Genomic DNA, 20,789 nt, shown 5'->3' with positions numbered 1-20,789 from the left:
GAGGAGCTGAGTGTGCTCCTTGTTCCTGCCCTCCATAAAGGGCGAGTTTGGAAGCAAATCCAGTGTCCCTTGGCTTACTTTGGGTTGCTGTGGTGTCTGGGGTTGGCTTTGTGTTTGGGAGTAAACAAATCTGAATCAGGAAAATGGCTCTAGAAGGTATTTTCTTTATTATTACTTCTTTTTCCTGGGCCTTGACTGTGAAGCTCAGTGTGCCTGCCCAGAAGGCACAATGAGGGGTCAGGAAGGCACAGGAATGGATGTTTGTAATCCACAGTTCCAGCCTTGGCCTGCTAAAGGTGACATGTGCCACAATGTTTATTTAAGAAGTATCTAATTATTTAATTAAGTATCAGGTTTGCACAATAAAACTATTTATTTTAAATTACTCATTTCTTGGACAAATTAATCCTTTTTATTTTTTTTTCACCCAACTTGGAAAGATAAGATAGTTTACCATGAGCAAAATGTAGTGTTAATTCAAGTGAGAAAATGAAGAGGTAAGCTTTTTCAGCAAGGTAGGCCAGTTTAAATTCGGACTGCATTGTCTTCCATTTATTTTACACTGATGGGATTTTTTTGTTCAAGACCTGATTTTTCCTTACCTGGACTCAGCTTTAAAGGGATAGTAATTGTCATAGTTTTATCTTTCATAGGAAAATTTATCAAACTCTGGTGTAAAAGAGAAAAAAAATGGGAAAATCTTTATTTTTCTCCCCTCTCAAATTTAGAAGAGGCTATAATTTCTATTTTTAACTTCAAAGTTATTCCCATCCCAAACTAAAGAGTGAGTACAAACAAATCCTCAGAAGAGCCATGACATATCAGCAAGTTTCTTGTCACTGGAGCAGAGAGTTTAACTTGGGAGAGCTGTGGGACTCAATTGTTCTTCAGTAAGGTGGAAGGAGGAATGTTATAATGTGCAGTGAGACGGAGAAAACTTATTGTGACTGTGAACGATGTCTGCCTCTATGGCATAAAATCTTGCTCTGTATTTCAAGAAATGTCATTTAAAATGTAGAATGAGTGCACAGCAGGAATAATAAAATTGCCTGAGCATGTGAATTTTAAGCACTAAACATGATACAGAAATAAGAATATTTTTTTTGACAGAAATTTGTGGCTAATGTAGCTTTCTTCCTTAAAAAGAATTGCTTCACCTGGACATTAATCTTTTGGCAGAAATTTTTGGGAAAATTAGATACTTCACAGTAAAATTTGTAAGAAAATAAATGTTTTACTTAGATAACAAAATGGAATTGACAGCCTTCAGTGGTGGTAGAGTCTCACTTGCAGTAGAACTAGACCAACATAACAATTTTTTCTGTGTATAAATAAGTATATATATTTTCTATTATGGTGATAATAGCCTTATACTAAGCCAAATGTTATAAGTTATCCCTAGCATCTTTTTCAAGTAGCATGTCTAGGCAACAATGTCCCTCCTCCCCATCTGTTTGACTGGTATTTTTCTCTGAAATCCTAAAAGGTGAAAACATTTAAGTTAAATAGTCACATAGCTCTAATTGCCAACTGGCAGGGAGCTGTGTGTGGCACTTCTTCCATCACCAATCGTGTCAGCTTCCAAGGAAGTACTTGAGTACAACTTATAATTCATAACAACTTACATTTTCTTTTTATCTTGCATCCTTCTCCCTGACCTTCCCTTTTTCCTTCAGAGCTCTTAATGAGGAGAACTTTACAACCATAAACACAATTTTTCTAATGGACCCTCTGGGGAGAGGTTTTTCCCTGGTGCTCCTGACTCAGTATGGTGCTTTGTTCTTTCCTAGCTTGCACAGACAAAGAGCTGAGGAATCTGGCTTCGAGGCTAAAGGACTGGTTCGGTGCCCTTCACGAGGATGCGAATCGTGTCATCAAACCCACGAGCTCGGAGACGGCACAAGGCAGTAAGAAAACCCCTTTCCCATTGAACATTTGGGTTCTGTAGGAGCTTCCCCAGCTGGGAGCATTGAACTGAGCACAGCTGTTGGTGCTGCAACATCCCATCAGGCAGGTGCCAGTGAATAAGCAGGTTCCTGAGACCTGAAATAAATAAATAGTTTTCTGAAGGAGCTGCAGTCCTTCTGTCCTCTCTTTGGCCCAAACTGCTCTAAAAACTGGCAGTTAGAGAGACCTTCACAAGTTACTCGGGCAAATAAATGTCTGAAGGCCATGGAGATCACCACTGTGTGAGGTGTGTGTTTACTTTAAACACTGCTTTAAACTCAGAGCAATGGTCAGGAACTGAAACTGCTCAGGGACTTTTCTCAGGTGCTGGGGTTAATTAATATGGTGTAGTTTGTGTCTGTACAGTTAAATTCCCTCACCCTCCAATTCAGTGTGGCTGCATCCAGATAATTTCTTGGGATTGGACTCTGGTCTCTGCTTAACCAGCAGTTTTATGGCCAAGCATTTTCTGACACAATGTCAGGGGCATAAGGTGAAAATACGTCATACAGGCATATTATGCCAGTATTGGAAAAAACCCAGCTAGATTTTACTTTAAAATTTCCTGCTAACAGTTTATGTAAGGGAGAGAATAATTAAAAGATCCACACGTGAGCCATGGAGCTAGAAGAGTTAAATGGCTGAGAAAGCTGGAGCCCATTCTGTCCAAGGTATTTAATAACACCGTCTTTGCCTCCTTTGATACATTTTTTTTTAAGAAAGGAAGAAAATGAACAGTCTAGAGGACATCTACTCTCTGTGGGTTAAGCCAACATGACTGATTTTGATGTCATTTAGCCACCAGGGAGGGGAAAGATTCAGATAACAGCGTTAAAAGAGGTCATGCTCATCAGAGAGGAGATGCAAATTCACTTTCTGTAAGGACTCATTAATTCTTTTAAACAGTATGTCCCAAAACACGTGGACCCTTGGGCTGCAAAGTAGGATGCACAAGTTTTATCTAGGTCTGTACCTCACTGTCACTTCACTGATTCTCTGAGATGAGCTGTCTAAAGGCAGTGTCCAAACCCAGAGTTTGAAGGGTTCAGTCAGCTGCCACTTTTATGGCTCTTTTCACCTGGTGTCCCTGTGGAGAGACACCTCAGAGACTGCAAGGGCACTAGAGCAGACCCAGCACATCAGGGCAGGCATTTTCTGTTGGTCCAGGTCCCCACAGCCTCCCTCTTTTGTGCTACATCTCAGCTGGGGGAGCAACAGATTGCCTCTTCCTAAAGAGACAATATACCACAGGCTATATTGCTCAAAACTATTGTCAAACTCAATAATTTCACTACAGATCTTAAAATTCTGTGGTGAAACACGTTATGTTCTATGTAAATGATCTTTTCTCATGTGTCCCTTATTTTGCATAGTATTTACAACAAAGTCAGTATCTTTAAAACCATATGTCCTACTTATTTCTGAAACAGTTCTCCAAAAAAAGATATTCTCATACAGAGGATCTGAACCACAGTGCAGAAAGCAACTGAATGTACAGCTAATCGTGGCTTCCAGATGTGAATTCATTTCAAACCCCATGACAGAAAGCCTTAGAGGCTTTAAACTTTGTTTGAAGTCCTTTAGACCCAGAATCACAGGAAATCTCATTTTATCAGATTGTCAGAAGGATGTTTTCATGCAGATGATTCGTGACATCCTCATGATGACCTTGCCAGAGGCCAAAGACCAAATACAATCCTAAAGGTGCTGAGTCTTTTTTGGTTTGGGGGTTTTTTTGGGTGTTTTTTTTTTTTTTTGCTTAAGCAGTTTCAGGGAGAAAAACATTCCTGGTAATTCTGCAGTGTTTGCTCTGATTCACAGAGGAGCTGTTATCTCTTTTTAGTTTAGTTTGATTCCTGGCAGCTTTTATTTGAAAGGCTGCCTGATGATCTTAAACACTTGATCTCAACAATGTTCATTTTTAGGCTGTTGACTTAGTTTGGCACATGCTCTTATTTTCTTCTAAATCAGTTAAAAAAAAAAAAGAAAAGAAAAAGAAAGAAACTTTATGAGTTTAGATGCCTAAACCATTTTTGAATTCCACAAAACTTGGGCTTGTTTTTTCCTTCTGAAGTTCTGCAGCAGTATTCATGAATTAATCTGCATGTGCCAAATTCTGCAGCTCACGTTCTCTCTGGTGGCACTGAAAATACTCACAGGGTGAGGATAGCAGTATTTAGCTCTCTCCAACTTCAAACATTGTTAAAAATGAAAGACGCCTTAAACAGGGCTCAGAATTCAAAGCAAAGTTCACATACCCAAGCTGTAGAAAAGAATGTGTGTGAATCCTGGCAAACAGGACATGCACAGCTCTGGAAACACACTCTGATGTACACACTGCCCTTTTATATGGCTCTGCATGTGTTACCCTCCTCACCACACACATCACTTCATTAAACTGAACTGCTCTGGTTGTGCCTGCAGAGTTTGAAAACACATGGACATCCTCAAAGTAATCCATTTTGGATGTGCCCCTGTGGCAGTAAAAGGAGCAGATGGTGGGATGCCATCGCTGCGAGGCCTCGGACACATCAGCTGTCTGCAGAAGGTCTTCTAGCAGAGATTTCTCTATGCTACATTAATTTTTGATGATGTTAGCGTGAGTGTAAATAAGCATTGTGAGTGTACAATGTTCACCCCCAGGTAAAGAAAAAAAGTACACTCCCTTTTTGTTTTCTTTGTAATTCTTTGAAAAGGATGAAGGAGATCATTGTGTTTAGATTTCAAACCTTCCTTCCCTGAGCTCTCTGATCCCAGCAAAGCACCATGGGCCAGGTACTTTGTCTTCTGAAGGCTTTGTGCAATTAAAATCTCCTCAATAAATGATGTAAGAAACTCAGGGACATGCTTTGACATAGGGAAATAATAAAACTAATTAGGTAGCAAGATCAGATTCAAATTGCTCCTGAGCCTGTTGATAATTCATAACATCCCTGTATTGTATCCAGAGAGTCTCCTTGGTTGGAGTGGGTGTTGTTTTTCTTATACTAGAGATCTGTGCAATATAAAAGACTTTTTCTGGGGAACATTTCTTCTCCTCCTTCTTTTATTTTAAGCGATGGGGGAAATTAGGTTAATAATACCCCTGTTAATTTAATTGTAGTATACTTTAATAAAATAAAAATGGCTCATGCAAGTCAACTCTTGAAGGGGGAAAATAATTTTTTCATGCCAGAAGGTGTGTTTATTTTTAATAAGGATTGTCACCTAAAGACTTTTTTTAATTTAATTCCCTTTTAATTCAGAGGAGGTAGAGCATTCTATGTGTTAATGGGATGAGAGACTTAAACATATAGGTCACCAGCTTGATTTTCTTCCAGCTCTGTAGTGAATGAAAGTTGTCAGGATGCTGAACAGCTGTCAGTTGGAAAGAGGAACCCGATGGTCTCAGTCCAGGTCCTTGTGAGCAGGTGTCCAAATGAGAGCAGCCACCACCTCAGCTGACATTTACTGGCATGTGTGTTGGCAGCCTCTGCCAAGGAATCAAGAGGGATGTGGAGCCTGCACCATTCTCAGGCTTCTCACCAAAGGCACTGCAGCACTGCACTGATAGACAGAAAGATGCAGAGAAGTTCTCACTGGGGTTACTTATTCTGAGTCTGTTAAGCTGCAAATCCAGTCTGTTAACCAAGCACTGAATTATTACAGAATTTATTTCATCCAGAAGATTGCATCATACTTATAGATAAGTATATCAAAAGACTATAAGAAGTTAATTTGTTCAATGTCACTTGGCCCCACCAGGCTGGTGGGAGCAGTGACCTCCCAGTGCAGGTAAGCAGGTTCCAAAAGCCATTTTCCATCAGCTGCCCTGGTTATGCTGTGAGTCAGAACCCTGCACACTTAGGGCACATTTGGCTTTCACTCCTGGTGCTGGGTGCTGAGAGCATCCAGAACTGTTGGATTTGGGCTGCAGATGCAAAGTTGCAAAATGTGATTTATGGGCAGGAGACAATATGAAGTGGAGCTACTATTTACCTTCAACTACATATTAGGGGACAATTAAAGAATTAACTACCCACTGAAAATAACTGTCTAGCTAATGACTTTCTGTCACACCTACCATGCCAATATTTCAGGACTTCCAGACCACATTGTCTGGCAATCCAGAAATGTTTAATAAACCAGCCTTTTAATAAATCTAATCTGGAAGTCTGGTCACAACAGTGACCACAACAACTCCTTTGTTTATAAGAAATTATGATCAAAACCTATCCAACTAATGTAATTAACTGTCTTCTTGAGTGACTTTTCCCAACTGTATCTCCCATCCAAGCCCTGATGGTGTGTCACAGAGCAGCTTTGTACTCACAGCAGTCACTACTGGTGATTTGCTCAGGCAGGTGCTGAGCTGGTGCTGAGGGCAGGCTGGTGGTGTATCCCCATTGTACACACAGGTGGAGATTTCCCAGCAGGGAGGAAAACAAGCCTCAGAAATAATCTACAGGCACTGTTGGGGGCAATTCATTCCAAGATCTCCTCCTCTCTGTATTGATCCCTAGCAGTTAAAAGATGAGCTTTAGAGACCCATCAGGGTTGAGCAACACATACAGTCCTCAACTGATCATACAACACCTGAGTTGCTCATCTTTTGCAGCAGTGAGTGCCACCATGGCATGTAAAGTCCGTTGCCAGAGAGCATCTGTGCAGAAAAAGAGCAGACACTGGAAACTGATTTTTTCTCTTGAAAACTGTTAAACTGGGATAGCTGGGGCAGGTCCCAGCTCCGCCGTGCAGTTGAATGATCCACCCCTGCCTGACTGCTTTAACCTGCCCTGAGGTGGGGAATCTGGCACCATACACCTGCACAGGGCAGGACTCTGTGCCCTGCTCCTGTTGCTCTGTAAAGGCAAAGGTGAGGAATCCTAAATCCTTTCACTTGACAAAAGATTGCGCAGTGACCAAATCCTGCTTGCCTGCTTCAGATGACTTAAATAATTGAAGTCAATATTTCTAATTGCTTCAGCAAGGCAAGCAGCTCCCCCCTACATCTATTCACACAGCCTTGTTCTTTTTCACTGTGCTCAAACATGATTAGATAATGTTACGGGAGATAACAGCATAAAAATGTGATGAAATGTTCAGCATGATTTCTCTCTTCCCTGCCTGAGCTGCCTCTAGCCCTGAGGAAATGGCGTTACCTTCTTCCTTCCTTAGAGAAAAATACTTTATGAGTGACACAAACCTTCCCATTAGTTAACCTTTCTGATTGTCCCTCTGTGTCACTGACAACCTTTAGCCACAGCTGCATACAAAAAACAGAGCTTCCAGCACAAAGCCCTGCTCTCCTTTGGATTAATGTCTAAAATAGCAGGTAGGCTGCAGAGCTTGGACAAACTGTCAGCGTGATTCCAGCAACATCTCAGCTTTCACTTCAACACAGCAACATCCTGAAAGGGACATGTACAGCAAATAAAGCTGAGCTTAACCTCTTTCAGCCAAAGGAAAAAGCTCATCAGGCTTCTGTACATGGCCCAAAGCAGAGTGAGCAGTGCACAGGCAGGTTATTGCTCATAGCTGGAGCAGTGTGAGCACCAGAGGCCCCAGGGTATCTGGAGCCTTCTGTCTCTGCAAATCCCCAACCAATGGATTCATGTTCCTGAGTCCTGGTTCAAACCAATACCCTTGTTATCAGAATTACTATCTCTGTATTACAAATACACTTCCTTACATTGTAGATAACTTGGAATTTAGTCTAAGCATTGAAAAAATACCATGACAGTGTGGATTTATAGTGCCCCATGCCACTGTTTTTCTGGAGATGGCAGGATACTGGAACGTGTAGCTCATATACACAGTGGGGATCTATATGCATGACTTGGGCTTTCTGTGATAACCACTGCTGCTGCAGCAGTCTTTGAAGAATCTGGGCTATTAAAATGAATGATGGTGATGGTTTCCAAAGCGCTGGAAAAGCAGAATCCTGTATTGCTGCAGAATCCTGGAAGCTGCAGGAAGGAGTGGTGCTGGTGCAGCATACAAGAGCATGGGCAGCTCTGTGCAGCTCCAGCTGAAGCAGTGCCCTACCTCAGAGTGGTGTAAGAAACAGAGACACTCCACCTCTTCTCTCTCCCTGCCTCCCCCAGACAGCTCACAGTCCAGATCAAAGCAGTTTGTTGTCAAAAGCCACACAGACAGGCCTTTGAAGAGTGAAAAGCAGGGATGAGAGGTAGAAGGTGAGAGCACAGCAGGAAAGAATTTGATCAGGCAACTAGAAACGAGTCTGGGAAACAGGATTTAAATTTCATTCAGATTCAGTCTAGTTTGAAAATATGGTGGATGCAGCCTTTTCTCATCACATTTCAGTTTCCTGGAACCAGGCCAACCCACTTGGACTGAGGACTGAAAAAAAAAAAGCAAGAATTTTTTGAGTAGAAATAACTTTGAATTCTGAATCTCAGCCCTCTCTACCCCACAGCTCCCACAGAGTGTGAGTAGTTCTCTAGTTTGTAGCTGTGCTTGGGCTTTAAGCTTTACACAATCAGTTCAGTCTTAGGATTTTGTTCTGCTTTGGGCAAGTCAGCTCAATGATCAGAGTCCAGCCAAAAAAAAGAAAAGCAGGCAAGGCTTCACCTTAGCAGTGGTTCCTGTGCTGGGGGCATGCCGGGGATCAGCTGGGGAATATTTGCCTGTCTTCTTACAGGATTTGACACCAGCATCCTACCAATCTGTAAGGACTCCTTAGGCTGGATGTTCAACAAACTTGACATGAACTATGACCTGCTGCTGGATCCCTCGGAGATCAGTGCCATTTATCTGGATAAGTACGAGCCGTGTGTCAAGCCACTCTTCAACTCCTGCGATTCCTTCAAAGACGGGAAGCTTTCCAACAACGAGTGGTGCTATTGCTTCCAGAAGCCGGGCGGTGAGCTGTGCTATTTGTGATCCAGAGGAGCTGTTTGGCTCTCCCTGTTTGTGTTTCAGGGCCTGCCTGTAGAGATTGGTCATTGGCAGGCAGGTGTGTTAAAAAGCCCTTTTCCCCAGCAGCAATGCGAAGGGCATTGTGGAACCTTGTTTAATGTCACAGATGAACTGTATTAACATGCCTTGATCATTAAAACAAACAAAGTAGTAAGTGTCAGTGCGCACAGTCTAGAAATAAACTCTACTGCAGACAGAAAGTTCAAGAATTTATCTTTTATTAACACGGAATTGTGTCAATTGCCAGTTAGCAAGTCATAAATCAGAGAGCTGGCATGATGTCAGTTTGGTGAAAAGAGAGGTAGAATGGTTTAACAATTAAAATGGCCCCCAAACACTACTCACAACTACAGTGTGTTGCCTTTTTTTTTTTTTTTTTTTTTTTAATTAGTGGAGCTAATGACATAAATTTGTTTTGCCGTACAGTAGCAGCATATGGGCTTCTCTCAGTCCCAGGTGTACAGTAGCCTACATTTCATGTCAGCAGTGAAGCCAGTCATTACAGAGTCTGTCCCATACCATCTGGAAATTGATTCTTATACATTATATTTTAGGTCTTCCTTGCCAGAATGAAATGAATAGAATTCAAAAGCTAAGTAGAGGGAAGAGTCTGTTGGGTAAGTTCGATTACTTGCTATTCATTTACTCAACTAATTAAAGCTTCTGTGATTATTGTAACTTTATATGCAGTAATGGTTTTTCAATTAGAGACTAATGTTTGGAGTCAGGAATATGCAGCACCGAGCGTAGGCCTGACACTATGAAATTAAACAAATAATGAGATAGCAACACACAGAACAGGTGTCAGCGTGGCAGCGGGTTCAGAACTAATTTACAGCTCTCCAGAAATGCAAAGCCTTGTCTGCACAGAGCTTAATACTGCCTTCATCACCTCACAGGTCAGAGTAAGTACTGGGACGCTGCTTGATACTCAAGGCTCCCATTTTTGAAGGGTGACTGAAGGTGCATAGCCAATTCATTCATGTTCCCTTCCAGTTGTGGTGCAATGCAGGCTTTCCTTGGGGTTCATTCTTTAAAATATTTCAGTATGTTCTGTGTGTATGAAAATAGGAATTCTTATCATCTCATTTTAGGCAGCCTGCAGGGTGCTTCGTGCTGTAAGATGTGGTCATGCCTGTCCCTCTCCCTCATGCCTATTGGGAGCCTGAATTGATTCATGACTTATATTGCACTGATGGATATCTAAAATTAGGATAAATAAATCCCCATCTGGCATTTTCCCAATTAATTGCTAAAAAATCAGGTTGCTGAACTGAAAACATTTCAGGTGACTAATTTCCTACCCTAAAATCACCCAGTGATGTGTAGCCTGGCGTTTGTGTGCTGGTGTTCTACTGAAGCTTGTGTCCCAGCACATTTGTGCACACAGAGCCCACCCCTGAGGCACAGCAGGACAGATGAAAACCCCTGTTAACAGCAAGCCCTGCACTTCACCCTTGAGGAGAGTGGCTGACCTCAGCCCCAGCTGTCAGCCCCATCATGGAGAACATGTCAGGTTCCCACAGCATCAGCAGCTGCAGCACAGGGTGTGCACGTCAGCTCTGCTGCGGTGCTGCTCCGTGCCCCCACACTCCAGCTTGGTGTTCTCCTCACTCAACAGCAGACCCTGCAAGCAGCTCAGCTCTGCCAAATCCTGCCATTCCCAGATGCCACTGCCATTTGGACTCAAGGTTCAGGTGCTTTGTGAACAATCCCAACCAAATTCATGGGTTTAAATTAAGAATAAACATTCCTAAAGGCCACAGGGACTGTGGTTTAGATCCATCATCCTTTCATTTCCAGTTCACATGAAGATTAAGATGTTTCAGAGTTACAGCTCCTACTGTTCATAGCTGTGGGAGCAAAGGGAGGATTGATCACTCGGGGTATGTGTGCTCCATTCAGTAAATATTCTGCATTTGTGTTCAAGGGAATGTTGTGGCAAAGGAAGTCACAGTGTTCTCTGTCTCATGGGTGTCATCATTTTCAAAGCCACCTAAAAGAGTAAGAAGCCCAGTTCTTAATAGAGAGCTTTGACTATCCCATATTTATTTTATGCTTTGCTGTTATTTTCTATGTGCAATAAATGTCATCTAGGTTGAAACATAAGTAGTTTATTCTGGTGTGTAGGAAGAATTATGCCTGGGTTGCAGGTAGTTCAACATGCAGGTGGTTGTAGCACATGTCACTGGGATCTGATCACAATAGCAGAAGTAAAATGACAAAGTAAAAGCAGTAAGAATGGTCCCTTAGCACAAATAACTTCTAGTCAACTGTATTAAAAAAAAAAAAAAAATTGAAGAAGAATGAAAGTGGTGAAGCTCAACAAATCAAGGTGTCAGGCACAGGTTGTTCCACAAGCTAGAAGATTACAATATAAAGAGGAACTCTTTGCTTCACCGACCCTGAAAGTCTTCCTGCATAATGACACCTGTCTGGAAGATTTTAATTTGATATCAGAGCTATTTATACAGCAGAAAGCATTGTCTTTTCTCTTCACTGACTGAAAAATCATTCAAATGGAAGCACAAACATACACATGACTTGTAGCAACATTAAAGTTGGAGAGACTAATATTTTCAGAGAAACTAATCTTTAATTATTCTCTTTCCTCCTCTGACCCTGACAAAGAGAGCACAGCACTTACAGTAGCATGGGCAGTAGCATGAAGAATGTTTTTGTTAAGTTGTATCCATTGATAAAAATGATGACTTTTGATATTTCCTTCTCCATATATTTTTCAAAACACATGACAGTTGCAACAAAGTACTTCAAAGCCATTGCCATTAGGTATTTGAATTTGGAGGCTTTCAAATGAAGTCTAGCATCCCAGGAGACTGAATTAAAAAGTAAACAGCACTATTCATCTTTTCCTACCAGATTTATCTGGAGTACAATTAACTGCAGAGACTATACTTTTAGAGCATACAACTGTGCAGCCTGATAATGCTTCTCCCACATCACTAAAGTAATAAATTTCTGCTCCCATCACTGTTTTCTCCTGTATCAACCCTCTGGATTCAGCTAATATAATAGCTAATACCAGGAGCTGTGTGCTGGCTAGCACTTAATTCTGACAGGCTTTTACCTGTTTGCTTCACTATCTTTAGCATATAATTATTCTCCTCCTGTTCTCTAAGGAAGAGGAGTATTATGTAGATAAGGAAATAATATTACAAAAAAAGAGGCATAGGTCTGAGTCCATAAAGAGGACACAGATGAAACAGTGCTGGTCAAGTTTGTGTGGAATAACTAAACCCTTCCCAGGACAAAGGGCAATGGGGAGGCAGGATTCAGCAGCTTCAGGCAGTTTGTGGGAGTGACTCACATTTTGTGGTGTCCAGGTTTGTGGGGAAGCACTGCCTGTGCAAGAACCTCTGGAGATGAAAGCTCCAGATGTTCTCTGATGCCAAACCCAAATGGTCTGTCTAGGTGCCATGCTCCAGGATAGCAGAGCTTGTAGTCAGTTTATTTTTAACGAAGACAGGCTGATTTGTGTACAATTCACAGGGAGAATCATCACATTGTACAACACTTGTTCCCAGCGACTCTCTATCCTCTCCAGATTATCACCTGCACCTGACACATTGGGGAGGACATGCTGTATCTCCCCTCTGATGGTTGAAATACTGTGACATTAGTATGCATAGCTAAATATTTAAAGCTTCAGTGTTACATACAAATTGGCATGAATTTCCCACGCAGAAGGAAAAGTTCCTTCCACTCTTCTCTGTGACCCAAAGTGTGAATCTATTCCACACACAGTTATGTTGGCAGTGAGCCTGGGCCATAATTTATTTTTAAATCTTTTAAAGCTTTTATAGGTGACATGGAACATTTTCATGCCGTACAAGAAACAGTGAAACTATGCAAGAAGGCCTGTTTTAAAGAAGGAAAAGGTTGCATTGCCCTAGGAAAAGAGAAAGTATGAGACAGCTTAAAATGCGGAAGCTGTTCTCTGCTCACCCTGTAATGCCTCTGAGATCCTTCCCTGGAGCCAGATGCTCATCAGATATAAAAGGGCAGCTCTAGTGGCATGGGTGCAGCTATGCTGGTTTACACCAGCTCCAAGTCAGCAGCTGACCACTTTTCCCAAGGCTGTGTATGGTTTGATAAACACCTGGAGTGCTTATCAGAGACAGGACATGAGCATAAATATGAAAAAAAAAATCTTTTCTAATCAATATTGAAATAAAGTTTTGAACACTGAGTATTAACTTACCTGCCAAGGCAAATACATACATTTGTTATTAAAACTATTGTCTTATAAATAGTTAAAATTAATCTTTGATAGTTGCTAGCATGCTTACATTTGTATGTGAACATAATGGTGGTACCTATTAGCAAACCTGATATAAGATCATGCTTTGACATTATTTAAAATACTCTCACTCATGGATGTGGTCTCCAAAACTCATCTGATAAACAAATATTTCTGCAGGTGTTCAGAGGTTTCTCTTTTCATCTCACAGACCTGTATTAGCAGCACTCAAACATTAGACAAGATCTGCAGAGCAATGAGTGTGGATATTCAGATTCATTTTGTGTTGTTTTCTGTGTGCATGAGACTGACTGACTTCCAGTTTTATGTCTTTTATACAGGAAATGTGGTGACATTTGGGAAGCACCTTCTCATTCATTTTTCCTTGTGAGAAATGTAGTGGAAGTGGCCCCTTTGACACATGTGCTGTCTGAATAGATGCTACCCATGAAACTAGTTAAAAAACCTCACTGAACCACCAGTAGATCACTGGTATCTTTGAAAAGGAGAAAAACACTTTCTCAAAAATCGTTTGAGACAAGATATTTGGGGGCAAGGGTGTGTTTATGCCATGTTTCAAATTGAAGCAATTGACAAAGAAGGGAAAAATGAATGTACTGACCTCCAGTGGGGAAAAGCTAATTCATCTCCAAGGACAAGAGGGCTTTTCATATTGAAGTACATTTGCTGTATCTGCTGAAAATGGTGGCAATAATGATATAGGTTTCTCCTGAGAGTTTCCCTCTCTGCAGAAGCCAGAATGAACCACACTCTACAAGGCTGAAATATATTGGTTTTATTGTGAGACAAAATTTGGGCTTCAAATCCAAAGACTTACTGATTCAAATCCTGTTGTCCCTCTCTGTAAAGCCTGTGCATTATTTCTTCTATACATGGGAACTGTCAGTAAGTCAGGGGATGTGCCTGAGATTAGCATGAATAGCAAGCAGATGGCAGATACCTTCCAGGAATAATTACAGTGCTGTGGAAAGACTCATGTGATAAACACTGAAGGAGTGCAAATGGAGGGAAATGCAGAACTAATGAAGTTGGGGTAATAATCCGGTTGGAAAGAAAAGTTTAGAGCCAGGAGTTAAATGTGAAAAGGCTCTGTGGGAATATCAATCATTCAGAGGCTGACTGAACCTCTCTCTAGAGCTGTGTGACACCCTCCTCCATGTGCTGGATGCGAACAAACATTTGTACACTGTGACCAGGGTGTCTGAAAAGAGTAAACCAGAAATAATTTCTTCCTCCTTTTAGGCACCAGATTATCACATGTATTTCCTTGCCAACATAGTCGAGATCTTCATGTATATAAGTGCTAAGTTCATAATACCCTCTCTGTGTTTGCTCCTGCAGAGGATTGCATTACTGAGCACACCTTATATTTTATTCAGGTGCTTTCATCCCCCGGTGCAATGAAGAAGGTTATTACAAAGCCACGCAGTGCCATGGCAGCACGGGGCAGTGCTGGTGTGTTGATAAGTATGGCAATGAGATAGCTGGCTCCAGAAAGCAAGGCACAGTCAGCTGTGGTGAGTAATGATCTGCTTTCCTCAGACAGCAGGGGAATTAACACTGCTGTAAGTCCTGCCATTGCTGTACCACCGAGTATGATAACAAAAGAGAAACACACAAGTACCAGGTTCAAAGTGCTCCTCTGTTTTCCTCTACACATGGGGCCCTCGTGGGTGCTTTGGACAGCAGGGGTGCAGCACAAGGCAATAACCACTGTTAAGATATTTTTGCTACCAGCCTGGAAAGTGCAGTTTGTGATATTAAAATTAAGAGTCTGAGGTTGCTCTGCGTGGTTATTAAATATAATGTTCTATATACTCTGGAATGCACATCTACTGGAACTTCATCTATAATGCCTTTCCAGACAAGGGAAGGCCTAAATTGTGAAATTTACAAACCAAGCCAAATGAAATTGCTGACAGGACAATATTATGTAGGTAAGTGAAATCACCAATTAACTGTTGTGCCTGTACAAGGAGATGTCACCTGCAATCCTTCAGAGTGCTTTGGGGATGGTTGTGAGTCCAGCTACAGACCTAGAAGGTCCAGGATGCCCAGAATCACATCACAGATCTTAGTTTCAATAAGCTACATTTGCAGAGGGAGGTTTAGGCACTCAAAACCATTTTTTATATTTTTTAGCCTGGTTTACAGAGACATGATGGAATGAAAATATTTATAAAGGAATAATGATTTTCTGGCCTGCATCCATGTGATCTGGAACTTTCCAGTCATCCCATTAGGAGGGGGACAATTCATAGGGGGCATTTTATGCAAAAAAAATTTTCAGAGTCAATTGATATCTATTTATTCCAGTTCAGAATGAAAATTGAAATTTTAAGGTTATTTCATGAATAGCTGAACAAATTAATTTAAAAAATAACATTGCAAATGACAGTGGCTTGCATGACAAGGATAGTGATTAATGTGGAATTTGGTGTTCTGTGGAAATGACCTTTCCTGCTCTCCTGTTTCAGAAGAAGAGCAAGAAACTTCAGGGGATTTTGGCAGTGGTGGATCTGTTGTATTGTTGGATGATTTGGAAGAGGAACCTGAAGCAACAAAAAAAGACAAAGAAGGGAAACTGAAGATTCATGTAAGAGCAGCTAATGAAGATGATGAAGATGAAGATGATGATAAGGATGATGAAATTGGTTATATATGGTAGTGCCCATCAAAATGAGGACTCACGTTTTGCACAATATTGCAACTCACATAATATCTCTGCAATTGTATCTGAGAGTACCTGGCACAAATATTCCCTCTACTGAGTTTAATTTTGTATAGTCAATTTAATTTGGATGACAACTTTTTTTTCCAGCAAGGACTGTTTGGGATACAGCTTTTGTTCAGTTGGTTTGGGGGATTTTTTTTTCTGTCCACAGGGGCAATGAGTTTAGTTTCCCACAGGGGCAATGAGTTTAGTTTCAAACCCATTTTGTGTCTTAATTAATCCTCACTTGCACCAGTTATGAAATCCATCCTGTGAAAGAATCCTGGAAGGGTCTCAAAAAAAAAAAAATACAAAGGCTTAGAAGCCCCTCTCATGTCAGAGAACTTGTGTCATTAATTGTTACTTGGATCATATCAGAAAAAGCTTTTTTTTTCATGAAGAAGGAAAAGTAGGTGCCTCATTTTCTAGTCCACATTTATAATGTCCCAGGGAAGAGTAAGTCTCTTTGGACAGTGGCTACCCAGTACCGGGGCTTTAATCCAGAAGAAAACCCACGGGCAGGACTTTCCCTTCCTTCCCTTCTCTGAGAATGAGTCCAGCAGGCTTAGTCCAGCTCACACTGAAGGCAAAACTCCCACCAGGGCACAGGTCAGCTCACTGACACTCTTTATTTGATAAAAGAACATGCCCTTGATCTTAAAAGATGCTGAGAACCTGCAGCTGTCCTGGACCAAGCCCTAAGGCAGGGGACAGAGCCCATCTGCCTTTCAGAGTGTTTAAGGGAAGAGTATTTTGTGAATTTGTAGCATCATAACCACCCCCAGAGCTGTTCCTCAGCTGCTGTCTGAGCTCATTTGCACTAGAGGGTATCAAAGAACACACAGGCAGCCTCTGCTTCCAGCTACACACCACAGACCTGGCTGGTCTCCATTCAGCAACCCTCCTTCCAAAGCTGGAATGCTGTCAAAGACATGGACCCAAAAGTAACTGTCACTGATTTAATGTAAAGATACCTGTTTAAAACAGCAGCTTTAGGTGGTGGTATTTCAGAAGCATAACCCCGTGGCTCAGTGTGATGCTGCACACTTGTAAACACACTGCTAAAACAGGATAGTGTTAAAATCCAATCTGTGATTCCCTCAATACCTCCCATATATTCAAAGCTCTTGTATCAGAGCATATTGACATTACATTATTTGCAGTGTCCTTTCCCATGGAAGTTTTCAGTAATGTGCTGTGGTGACCTTTTATTATTTTTGCTGTTTTGTGAAGCAGTAAGAGGAACCTTAATCCCACTCTTGCATTAGGATGCAGGTGTGAGTATTTTAGCAGTGCTTGTGGTTGGCCAGTGAGTTATTTTGCAGAACGAAAAACATGTTTTTATAACAAAAACTAATTAGATTTTTTTTTTCTGAGTTGCAGTGGATATAGAGGTGGAGACAGCACCAAGTCACAACATGGTTGGCCACATAGTCATTTGAAAGCTGGAAAATACCACAGAGATTGGCAGAAGTCATTTTGTTAGGTACATTGGCCTGGGGATGTTGGCTCTCAGCCCTCTCCAAAGCCAGTGCCTGCCTGGCAGTCCTCTGGGTAGGACCTCTGCTTTCAGACATGATCAGAAATGGAATTCCTTTCAGGTACCATGTGCTGCAGGGGCTCTCCTGTTTTCTCCTCTTTTATTTCCTTTTTATCCAGATCAATGACCTGAGAACAAAGAGCAAGCCTGCATAATCATTATTAATGCAGAAGGATGTGTAAAACCATGAGGAATTTGTTGTTTCACGCCCCTGCATCCTCCCAAAAATCTGCCATCACAGTCACTTGCAAAAGGCCTGCAATCTGCCCTGCCTCAAATAAATCCCTTTGGTTTTCCCATAGCTTTAGAAAAATATATTTAATAGTCATTTTCCATGAGCTGCACTGCACACAGACACACACACACACACGTGCACACTTTTTCTATTTGCCTTTCACAGAAATCCTGCCAGCTTGCAGAAGGAACAGATAATCCAGCATTTCTGTCTCCCTAAATATGATTTTGTGGGAAGCAATTGAACATCATCAGTAGGTTCCTTCTCAAATGTCCTGTCTAGTTTGCCTCTGGTGTTTTCTTAATTAACCCCACACTCTCTGGCTCTGCTGTCCTGTGCAAGACCTGCTTGTGTCACAGAGCTGCCATTTCATTCTGACATAAATCTGAGCTCCACAATCAGCAGATTATGCTTATCCTCCTGACTGGACTCATTCTCCACACAGAGCTAGGGGGTTTTTGGCAGTCCTGTGTCCCTCCACAACAGCTTATCCTGGGCTATGCCTTACATCAGAGGTCACAGAGCAAATCCCTTCTCCTGCCCTGCACCTCCCCAGGGTGAAGTCTGTGAATCCAAGCCCTTGCAGGCAGTACCTGAGGCTGCAGGGGGCTGTGTCACATGTAAACTGCAAGATGGTTAAATCAAAGTTGTTAAATAAGCCTTTAAAAGCGAACGTGAACATCTTTGAGTTTACATGCACAGACATGGCAGCAGCACCCACTGGTGGTCTCCTGGCTGTGATCTTTCACATGCAATGCTTCCAAATCACAGCTGGAAGGGTTTGTATCTGTCCCAGACTCACCAGCTCAATCATGGGATGGGTCCCAGTGAAACAGCTCCATGCCCAGCGCAGCCTGGTGAGAGGGCAGGTGCCTTGGCTGGCTCAGCACATCCCCCTGTGCTCAGAAACACACACACACACAAACACACCCAGTTGTTCTAAGCCTGCTGGCCTGGATCCAGGCAGCCTCTCCCCTCCTGGTGACCACTCAGTCGCCTGTTTGACTCATCCAAGTGTTCTTCTGACTCAGCCAGCATGGGAAATGTGTCATTTTATGGGCTGGGAAGCTGGGGGGGCTGCAGGGCAGCAGTGCCCGATCCCAGGGGTCCCAGCCAGGCAGGAGCAGGGCACACAGGCTGCTTGGAAGGGCAGCACAGACTCTGGACTGCTTTGAGAGCAAGTTCCCAAATCCTGCAAAGCTGTTTAACAAAGCCCTTTTGAGATCCACTGGCATCTTCCCATGGTGGGGGATCTGTAGCCTATAAATATACATATTTTTGTGTATATATGTATGTATGTGTGTATATATATATATAAAAATACATATATACACATATATATCTGTGTGACTGTATAACTACATTTATGCACAAATATGTGTGTGCATATGTATGTGTGTATCCACACATACAGTTTGGAGAGATGCATTAAGAAAATCTTCTATTTAATGAAATAGTGATAAAGAGACCAGCAATTCTACCAAGAACCAGTACTCTTCCAGATCAAGCCCCTTCCATTCTTCATGCCTTGTAAAGGGATTTTCCCTTTTCTTTTTTTTTTTTTTTTTTTTTTTTTACAAATCAGGGCTGACTTCCCATCTGAATCAAGTCATTGACCTTCCAAACATTTTCTCATTGTGAAAAATGGAATCTGAGTTGTCCCATTCTCTCAGAAACAAAAACCAATTTTTAATCTCATTTTCTTTTCATATTACAGTCTACAAGAAGATACTGATAGGCATTGCTTTAATGTTTCTTTGAACTACTGTAGTTAAATCAAAATGTTGAGTTCAGATTTCAGCACAGCCAGGTTTTTTGGGTCATTACTGGCCTTTGCTATGAACACAAAGAATCCTCTTTATTTTCTTTGCCTTTTTTTTTTAAGCTATTCTGTACTATTATTTTAAACCATTTGAAGTGTTTATTTAATATTTATTCTACCGTTTATATTGAAAATGTAAAGTTTATATTTAAAACAACACTGTTTGTTAGTGAATGCTTCTCTTTGCCTCTCCAGCCTAGTCTGTTAGTCTCAGTGTACATTTCTGGCATGGGAATATTTTGATATTAGGAGTTTTGTAGCCTTTTCTCCCTCAAGCAGCAACTGATGTAGATCTAAGGTCACCACCTGACCCAGACCACCAGGTCGCTCAAGCTTCGCTTCCTCCATTTGTTGTCTTCTCTTGCAGTCCCTCCTGTATCCCATCCTTTCATCCACAGACTGCTTTGTACAGTTACTACACATCAAAAAGCCCTTTCTACAGTAGGTGGGTTTTGGTCTTTTTATACTTTTCTCAATGCTGTTGATGTCTGTTACTGTTCAATGTGTAGATCTGTAAGGAGAGATCCAAATATTCTGTGTTTCAGTTCGATGTCCCTACTGTAGATGGATGTAGACTATCATAGTAAGTAGAACTGCATAGTAAATTCTGAATGCTTTTTCCATAAGGAGTTAAGTGGAATGTGAGCATTTTGCTACCTTTGGTTGACTGTAAATGCTTAACTGTAGTCTGAAATAGTTGCATTTTTGTCTGTCTCAATAAATTTTAATTTGTCTGCGACTCCTTATTGCCTGTCCTGAATTTTATTAAACTTAGGGGATCAAAAATACTGCACTACCATGAATCAGCATTTAAGCCTACATGGAAATGGATCCTCCTTTATATTTGCTTCATAACTTATACCTCTGTTCAATGCCAGCATTAACTCTCTGGAGTTAATGCAAGGTCTCCAGAAACCTCTATTTTAGAAGCAGAAATGAAACCAAACCTAATGGAATAACTGTACCAAAAACAGAACTTTTCAAATTATATTAAAATTTATTTTTAAGGAATCTAGCAAGGGCCAAGGGGGAAGCTTTCATTTCTGTTTCCTCTCCAGATTGCAATGTGTTTTTCTGTCTATTCTGAAGGTATCCAGGGCAATCCCACAAACACAGCCACACTCTGCAGTGGCCAGTATCTACATGACACATGAAGGCAAAATTATATTAAATAGAATTGGTGGGAAGCCATCCTCATTTAGAAATACCTGGGTTTGTGTCTCTATAATTAAATTAGAGCTCCTGTTTAATATTATTAACCGATTTAAGCAGCCAGCATTATTGCAGTGCTAATTACACAGTTAAAAATGTTATTTCATCACCTTTTCC

At 41.4% G+C, this 20,789-nt stretch overlaps 1 protein-coding gene across 1 annotated transcript in view; it reads left to right on the top strand.

The window, feature by feature from the left end:
• SPOCK1 (SPARC (osteonectin), cwcv and kazal like domains proteoglycan 1) overlaps positions 1–20,199 on the top strand; it is a 274,227-nt gene extending 254,028 nt beyond the window's left edge. Inside the window, exons 7-11 of the mRNA XM_086851450.1 lie at positions 1,791–1,907; positions 8,591–8,812; positions 9,423–9,485; positions 14,530–14,667; positions 15,628–20,199. Coding sequence (XP_086707576.1) covers positions 1,791–1,907; positions 8,591–8,812; positions 9,423–9,485; positions 14,530–14,667; positions 15,628–15,818 — 731 coding nt within the window. The 3' untranslated portion in view covers positions 15,819–20,199. The remainder of the gene's footprint in view (positions 1–1,790; positions 1,908–8,590; positions 8,813–9,422; positions 9,486–14,529; positions 14,668–15,627) is intronic.
• The last annotated feature ends 590 nt before the right edge of the window (positions 20,200–20,789 follow it).

Source organism: Cyanistes caeruleus, chromosome 15 (assembly GCF_971803275.1).
Source record: "Cyanistes caeruleus chromosome 15, bCyaCae1.hap1.1, whole genome shotgun sequence".
NCBI lineage: Eukaryota > Metazoa > Chordata > Aves > Passeriformes > Paridae > Cyanistes > Cyanistes caeruleus.
Note: the sequence above shows the minus strand (reverse complement) of the source record. Positions and strands in the feature narration are given on the sequence as shown.